The 8,719-nt window shown below is 52.6% G+C and overlaps 1 protein-coding gene across 1 annotated transcript; it reads right to left on the bottom strand.

Moving 5' to 3' along the window:
* Window positions 1-2,920: 2,920 nt before the first annotated feature.
* On the bottom strand, window positions 2,921-7,345 carry S1PR1 (sphingosine-1-phosphate receptor 1). The gene is made up of 2 exons (XM_024570323.4): window positions 7,108-7,345; window positions 2,921-5,573 (listed from the first exon to the last, which is right to left on the bottom strand). Exon 2 carries the CDS (start codon window positions 5,398-5,400, stop codon window positions 4,249-4,251), a length of 1,152 nt encoding a protein of 383 aa, XP_024426091.1. The 5' UTR covers window positions 5,401-5,573; window positions 7,108-7,345; the 3' UTR covers window positions 2,921-4,248.
* Window positions 7,346-8,719: the final 1,374 nt, after the last annotated feature.

Here is an 8,719-nt window from a genome sequence, read left to right as displayed (position 1 = left end):
ATCTCAATTGAAAATGCAGTTGCTAACATTCAGATTCACTTCAACGTCCCGTCCTCGCTTCAGAGGGTTTCTCCAGTGGAGCCCCCCATCCTTCTGAAGCGGCTATTCAGGGCGTGGCTCCCAACAGAGCTGCACTCGCCATTGCCTGGCAAACCTGAGGGGTCCCAGCGATGTGCTGAATGGAGGCACATGGAGGCAAAGTCACCCAAAAGCACAGCCGAGGTCAGAAGTACTACGAGAGTATTGTGGCCCTGGGCATATCCTTAGCACAGGCCATTTCCAGGGCAGAAATCAACCCAATTTGAACAAAAGTAAAGCTAAAATCTTTACAAGACTTTTTATATTGGAGGGAAAAGGAGAGATGCCATAAATCACAACCCAAGTGTTGACTTTACTAAAATAGAATCCAGTATGTAATTAGCATGAATGCAAAATTCCTGTTACTATGAAAGTATGAATTTCTAAGAACAGTGGCTCAAGTTAGAGAAATGTTTCTACTTATAATACTTGAAAACAAGATTTTTTTAAAAGACTTTATTTATTTATTTTTAGACAGAGGGGAAGAGAGGGAGAGAAATATCAATGTGTGGTTGCCTCTCACATGGCCCCCACTGGGGACCTGGCCAGCAACCCAGGCATTTGCCCTGACTGGGAATCGAACTGGTGACCCTTTGGTTTGCAACTTGTGCTCAATCCACTGAACTACACCAGCCAGATGTAGGGCAAGAAGGGCAAGAAGATTTTTATTTGAAGTTTCTGTAAAGTTATAATCAAACTTGATATAGTTGGGAATAAAGTATCATTTGATGTCATTTTTTAACTGCTAAAATATTTATGAGCCAATGGTACTTTTTGGAGGTGTGGCTCTGTGGGCTGAGCATCAGTGTGTGAACCATAAGGTCGCTGGTTTGATTCCCAGTCAGGGCACATACCTGGGTTGTGGGCCAGGTCCCCATCTGGCGGCGTGTGAGAGGCAACCAATCGATGTATCTCTTGCACATCTATGTTTCCCTCCCCCTCTTCCTCTCTCCCTCCCTCTCTCTCTGAAAGTAAATAAAATCTCAAAATAAAAAAGGAATATGTCAAGGTTGCACAGACTGTTTAAAATTCTACATGTTTTAATCAAAATTTGATGGATGTTTATTTTAGTATAAACACATAGTTACTGGGGTTTAATTTGTTTGCTTTCCCCATCTTCTATGCTCAGGACATACTGAATTAAACCCAGACACTCACGCTGGGATGCGACCAAGATGCCCCTCCTCGCAGCCACAGTGTCCTGACCAGAACCAGGGGTCTGTCCTACCCACGCCTTGGAACACCGTCCGTGACTGCCCGCCTTGCTTGGAATGAAATGCTCGGCCTGCGGCTTCCAGGAACAAAGCATATCTCGTCACCTGATCCTGTGCTCCCAAGTAGGCAAGCGAGGCCGTCCTCCCTGGCGCCTAGCCCCCTTCCCACCAAGGCCAGCTGCCTTGTCTCATCTCCCCCAGGTCGAGTTGAGTCACGCTCTGCTTAGAAAGCCACATCCCGGGGCAGGACCCCTTTATCATCCCCAGAACCCCCAGACGGACTTGCTTTGCCATGAGGCTTGGCTATGTAATGAGAGCTCTAGGAAGTGAGGGTGGCATGAGCTCACGCCTTCCGCCTCAGCAGACAGATGGACAGACCTTCCGGTTTGTTTCCAGCCTTTTGTCTTCAGAGCATTTTTGGCATTTCCTTCAGGAAGCCAGGGGGTGTGACCCAGGGCTTCCTTAGTGAGCGCACTTGTGTTTCCCACAGCTGACCTTACCCAGAAGTGACATCCACCCTGTTACGTGAGGTTTATCTTCACGTCCCAACTGTGTCCTGTGCACCCTCAACAACACTGGGAAGCACACGTTCTGAGTAACAGTCACGCCAGAGGGCCAGGCACACCAAAATGCTTCCATTCGACCCCCAGGGAAAATGAGGATACAACGAGCACTAACTAGGTAGGGCAGGAATTCTGTTTGGCTTGTAGAGTACGCTTGCTGTCATTTCAGAGTTGGAGAAATTAGTGACTAGAGATGTTAAGAGCTTGCAGATACTATGAACTGGAAGTTTCCAGACAGAAGGTGACTTCAATTCAGCCTGATGCTACAACTCACTGCTTCAGGGATGCTGCGTAGCCCCAGAATGTTCAGGGGGTAGACTGGGAGAGACTGAGGCAGCGTCCTGAAAAATTAACTGATTTGCTCTTATCTCTCGTATCCACATCCCCACTTCCCCAGCATGCTGGTAGTAAGCCAAGAATGTGAGCTTTTGTTGATATGTTTGAGCTGACCGCTGAGTTTCATCATTTAAAAATTTACAACCACACTGTTCTGTGTTATTTCTTTAAAAACCCATGTTTTAGGACCGAATTACTAGACTAAATTTAGCTTGGTGTGGATGCGATATTCAAGTCAAACATTTACATTTCCCTGCTGTGCGGTATTTAGAGGGAGGTGGTTTTTCATTCTTTACTGCTCCTCAGGTTCACATATTGAAGTTTCTCTTCCTGAAAGAGTGGTTTCTAAACAAACCACATATTTTAAAAATTTTTTTTAAAGATTTTATTTATTTATTTTGAGAGAGAGAGGAAGGGAGGGAGAAAGAGAGGCAGAGAAACATCAATGTGTGGTTGCTTCTCACACTCCCCACACACCAGGGACCTGGCCCACAACCCAGGCTTGTGCCCTGACTGGGAATCGAACCGGCAGCGACCCTTCGGTTCACGGGCCAGCGCTCCGTCCACTGACCCACACCAGCTGGGGCACATGTTTTTTATACCCTAGTTTGTTAAGGTAAAAATCTTTTAAACAATAACAGGCATTTGCCCTTAACTCTGATTGTAAAGAGCCATGGAGTGAAATAGAAGACCTTAATAATTATTTTTAAAATACTCTTCACAAAGGAATCTTTTAAAAAACCAGTTTATTAATGTTTAAAAGTTGATAAAGCTATGTGCAAATGATCCACAAAAGTCAGAAACCTATTAAATACTTTTTTTTAAAAAAGACATTTCTTGGTTTAATTGCACTGAAAACCATTCTAAACAGACAGCAATGTATTTTTATTCTTTGTAACATTTACACTCGTGCTCCATGAACTACTCAATGAACTGAGAAACCTGTGGTGTCCCTATCAGTTAAAGTAATGCTTTAAGGGCACAAAGAGGGTGATACTTTCTCTAGAAATACACATTCACTGGTGTTAACACAGGTTAGAAAAATCCAATAAAATGCTGAAACAAATACATTCAAAAATCATGAAAAACACTTGGAACACAACCAAACCCAACCATCCCATTGCAGTGGCCCACACAACACTCTGAAATAAAACATCAACAAAAGTGCCAAAGACGGGGGTTGCAGGCATTAGACAAATTCATCAGGAAACCCTGCTTGGTTCACAAAGCCCACCCCTCAGTCCCTCTTCACGGTGTTTTGTGCCTCTGTTTCTCCTAGGACGCCCAGGATCCTGGCTGATACCGTTTAGATAAGCTGGGCTTCCCTGGGCAGGTTTCAGCCACAATGGCAGAGTACTGTGACACATTCCGTTGTAAAGATGTCCAAAAAAAAAAAAAAAAAAAATTCAAAGTGACTACAACCAAATTCCAAAAAACAGATCCAGGTTTCGTGGAAACTTTGGCCTCAGCAAATGAAACTGCCAAACGAGTCAAACCGTTCCCTCTCAGTCTGCCTCCTGGACTCTGCGTTTCAGCGGGCAGACGGTGGAGAAATGGGCCATGCCACGTCCCCGGCCCCACTGCGCGCCAGGTAGGGGAAGGGGACGGGAGGGTGGGCTCTGGAGCGTCGCCAGAGAAGCAGAAGTGCACACACTCACATGGCTGGAAACTGAAGTGAAAGATGACATCTCCTCTTCAAAGCTCCAGACAGACACTCCCACAAGGGGCCCTTGGTCTTTTGAGGAGGGCCAAGGGCGCCCTTCGCGAGCTTGACAATGCTAGACCTTTGGCTCAGTGCAAAATCAAGGCTCCAGGGGGGCGGGGAGGAAACAAACTCCCAGCTCGGACCTGCTCTCCACCCTTCCCCAGCGCATTGTTCACAGGACTAACTGTACCCAGGACCCCACCCGGCACCTTTGAGCACCTCGTCTTCCTTCCACCCTCCCTCAGCTCCCGCAGCTCCTCCCTCGCAGCTCTGAGGCACAGAGACGTTTCCCGAACACTGGGTGGTGGGTGACCGTGCAAGAACACTCCCCATAGGTCAGCAGCTTCCAGTTTTAGGAAGAAGAGTTGATGTTCCCAGAAGACATTATAGTTTCTGGGTTGTCCCCATCGTCCTTCTGGGGGTGGGACGAGTTGTCTGACTTACTGCGGCTGAACTCCACGCCTGCGATGATGGGGCGCTTGAACTTGCCCGCCGCCTCTCCCCGGGGGCACTTGCAGCAGGACAGGATCCGGATGAAGGCCCGGCGCATCTCCTTGTTGGTCAAGGTGTAGATGATGGGGTTGGTGCCGGAGTTGAGCACCGCCAGCACGAGGAAGTACTCCGCTTTGAAGAGGATGGCGCAGGTGTTCACCTTGCAGCCCACGTCCAGCAGAAGCAGGATGAAGAGCGGCGCCCAGCAGGCGATGAAGACGCTCAGCACGATGATCACCGTCTTGAGCAGCGCCAGCGACTTCTCCGAGCTGCGGCTGGTCTTGGACGCGTTCTTGCGGAAGGTGAGCCGGCGGCTGCGAGTCCTGACCAGCGAGTAGATCCTGCAGTAGAGGATGACTATGGAAAGCAGGAGCACGGTGAAGACCGTGGTGCAGAAGAGGATATAGTGCTTGTGGTAGAGCGGCAGCACGGTGGAGCAGCCGGGCAGCGCGCCCACGCAGTTCCAGCCCATGAGGGGCAGGCCGCCCAGCGCCAGCGAGATGACCCAGCAGGCGCTGATGAGCAGGAAGGAGCGGCAGCTGTTGCTCTCGTTGTGCAGCTTCATCTTCAGCATGGTGATGTAGCGCTCGATGGCGATGGCCAGCAGGCTGAACACAGACGCGGACAGAGCCACAAACATGCTCCCCTCCCGCAGGAACCACTGCACGGGCGTGAGCTTGTAGGTGTTGGCCCCGGAGAAGAGCAGGTTGATCGCGTAGGCCACCCCGGCCAACAGGTCTGAGAGGGCCAGGTTGCCGATGAAGTAGTACATGGGCCGGTGGAATTTCTTGGTTTTCCAAATGGTCAGCAAGACAAAGATGTTCTCTACAATGATGAAGCTGCAGATGAGAATGAACACCACTGAGGTCACTTTGAGGCCGCTCTCCTCCGCGCCCTGGCTCTGTTTCAGCTTTCCCGTGTAGTTGTAATGCCGGACGATGATGTCATAGTTGACGTAATCGGAGACGGAGCGGCGGAGGGCCTTGACGAGCGGGGAGCCGGTGGGCCCCATGGTGCACACCGCGTCCCCAGGTGGCGGGGTGGCGCTGCTCCACTGAGAACGCTAGAGGGCAGAGTGAGGCGGCAAGAGAGCCTGCGCTGGCCGCGGGGGCGCTTCAGCGGGGGAGATCCAGGCTTCCCAGGCTTCCTGCGTGTCTGGGCTGCAGAGGTCTCGGAAACCTCAGCCTGAAACAAGTTACAAAGAGAGTCAGGGGAAAAAACCACAGCACTCCGGCACAATTCACCCCAGCTAAGGCACTGCTCCCGTTTCGTGGATTTGTTTTAAGGAAACAGAGAGAGCGCAGGGAGAGGGATTTTTTTTTTTAAATAATCAAATTCTTATCTCTTGCAAAAAAAACAAATGGCTTTAAAAATAGGAAAAAGGAAGGAGGGGAAGAAAGATTAGGAAAATGACCGACAACAACAAAAACTCGCTCCAACTGAAAATTCCAACAAGATGAAAAGTCTCCCTGTGGTCACGTCCACTCAAATGGAAATGGGAAAAATGGAGAAGCAAGCCCCTTTGACCCCACTCCGTCCCTCTCACTCCCCTCCCCCCACCCGGCCAGCGGCCCCCGGCTCAGCAGCTCCCAGGCTCCTAGGAGGAGATCCAAGCGCCCGATTGAGGTGCTGGCCCACATCTCTGCAGGCCACCGCCTTCCAGCCCAAAGAGACTAGAACCGTCTCCTAACTGAGCTGCTAGAAATGAGACAGGCGCGAAAGTCATTTGACAGCTAAATCGTGTTGGGGCTCTATTAATAAATAACTCGGCAGCAGGTGTGTTTGGGGTTCGAGGGCGCTGCGTGGTCTGGGCGGCCAAGCCCGCCCTGGCCTTGAGATAAATAGGCCTCTGCTAAGCAACTGCCTCTACTTTCTTTCCTCATAGTCAATTGCAAGACTATGTAAAGCAGCCGGGCAAAAACCATTTGTGAGACATTGCAATAAACCCCCAGAGTTTCGGATACTCCTTGATTATATAAGGAGTATTTTTAGTCAATGGGGCTATCGCCGACGCATAGAAGTTATCCCCCTGGTAACAATGCGTGCCTCTGCATTCCTGGCGCCCAGCGCAAAGCTGCTCTGCAGAAACTCACAGGAGAGCTACCGGGAGCAGTGCTATTTGCCGCCCTCCCCCAGCACGTTGCCTCCTCCGCAGATTTCTAGAAAGTGTGGAGGGAACGCGACGTGGCCCTCCTTAGCAGAAGTCTACTCGCAAGTTGTTTAAGTGGTGCCAGGTACGGCGGCAATGGGATCAAAGTGGATGAATTGAGGCGAGGGCGCCCCCACCCATCCCGGGACAGCAGAAGCTCTGGCGCCCAGGAGCTCCGTGTGCCCCATCTAATTCCACTCCACTGGACTGCAAGTACAAGTCTGAGCCCTGACCCCTCCTCCCCCAATATTCTTTGTCTACAAGATTTCCAGAAATAAGCGCCTTCCCTCCCCCCCCTCCGACCAACCGCCGCTTCCACTACCTCCTACCGCCAGTCGGTTCTACCATTGGGACTTGACCCTTTCCCAAACTTCGTAAATCACAAGTGTCCAAGAGCAGCTCGACCGTGCTGGGTTCCTTCGTTGCCCAGAGATGCATGTTTTCAGCGCCCGGAGATGGGTGTTTGAAAAGTTTTTGTTTTGCTTCCTTCCAGTTTAACAGTGTATTTGGGACCCCGAAGCCCTTGGACAACGCGGCGCCCCCAGCCCCGGCCCTGGCCCGTGCCCCTACCTCGCTCAGGCGGGACGAAGTCGCGTTCGGAGAGCTGTGGGTCCACACTGCGCTCCGGTCATCTTGCTGCTGCCGTCGCCTGACAGCGGCGCGCTCAGCACTTGTGGAGTCGGGGTCCCCTCCTCCCCAGCCACCCTCTCCATTGGCCAGCCTACTCGCCGTAGCGGGCGGAGCGCCGGCTGAGCGGGCGGCTCCTTAGGAAGGGGCGGGGAGAGCTTTTGCCCCAGTCTCCCGCGCCCACCGCCCGGATCTGGGCTGCTGAGATGCACTGTCCAGGAAAGGTGTGGGGCAGAAGCGCCCCTCCCCCAACAGCCAACAGAAAGAAGAAGAAGAAGAAGAAACACAACAGAAGGGGCGGGGCCTGGTGCCCCCTGGATTCTAATTATAAACCGCGCCCACGCCCTGCTCGCAGTGGCTCTGGCGCTGGGGACCACTTTCCCGAGCCTCGGGGAGGAGAGGAGGTGGAGGGCCTTTGGGAACTTGTCTCCCCGGAAAAGTCCTAGGGCTCAGAGGACCGCCCGGCGTCCCGCAGCGCACCTCTCTGGTCCCCTGCCCCCGCAGCCCTTGAGGGTTGGGATCTCGAGATCGCGGCCGGGCACCCCGGGCTGCTGCTGCTGCTGCTGCACAGTCGGGGGCAACGGGACCCTGGCCGCGCTCTGGGGAACAAGCTGAGAACGGGCTGCGGGAGGCCTGGGAAGCAAGGGGCCAGGGAACGACGCCCGGGACATGCCTCCGCTTCTCACCTCCACTCCCACCCCCATCCCGATGGTGCCTCGAAACTTGAGGTCTACGGGGCAAAAAAGTGACTTTCCCAGGGCGCAGGGTGAGATGGGCTGCTGCTGGGGGTTCCCCTCCCACAGCTGGGCGCTAGGCGGGCAGGGTGCCCCAGTTTCTGGCCGGTGCTGAGAGGCCTTTCAGGAGGTGGGCAGGCAGCTGCTTGGCCCGTGCGGGCAGCTCAGGAAGTTACGAAGGGGAAGAGCCCTGGGGGCCCTTCTTTGCCTTTCCAGTTGGGAGGCACTCCCAAATCTCAATGCACGCCTCTTGCCCACTTTTCTGCCACTTAGATGCTCCTTCGACCCTGGGAGTGAGAGGCGCTGGCCTTGGTCAGCTCCGGCTAGGCAACAAACTGCTGCAGAGACAGTCCCACCCAGGGCCTGGTCAACACTGGCTTCTCATCCCTGCAGATGTGAAGGCAAAACTCTGCTGTGCAGTTTCTATTGACAGACACGCCCTGTACCTGAATGACTCAGAACGAGGCATGAATCAACAACAGACCCCCGCTTCTGGGATCTCATGAGTTTGCAAAAGAAAAAGCCAAGTGTGAGTTAATTCACAGCTCCCCGAAAGCCTTCATCAACGGCCACGTTACCCACAAATTCAACAGCACCTTGCATGCAACCTGGAAACAAAGCCGGGGTCCTCTAGACTCTTCAGATCCACTCTGATTGGGTGTGAGGACTTGTCTCATTTTTAAAAAGGTGTCAGCCCAGCACCATGCGCCACGGGGACTTGTCAAACCCCACCCCACCCACTAGTTGATGAGTTCTTCAAAGGGAAAGGAGTTCAAGTGCACCGCCTGCATGCCCAGCCTGTGCCTGGTGTGTCTGACTTT

This window comes from Desmodus rotundus, chromosome 12 (assembly GCF_022682495.2).
Source record: "Desmodus rotundus isolate HL8 chromosome 12, HLdesRot8A.1, whole genome shotgun sequence".
Taxonomy (NCBI): domain Eukaryota; kingdom Metazoa; phylum Chordata; class Mammalia; order Chiroptera; family Phyllostomidae; genus Desmodus; species Desmodus rotundus.
This window is presented reverse-complemented; position numbering and strand designations above follow the sequence as displayed.

What these genes read in the sequence shown, in the direction of transcription:
- S1PR1 (XM_024570323.4), bottom strand. Translation starts at nt 5,400, where the DNA reads ATGGGGCCCACCGGCTCCCCGCTCGTCAAGGCCCTCCGCCGCTCCGTC.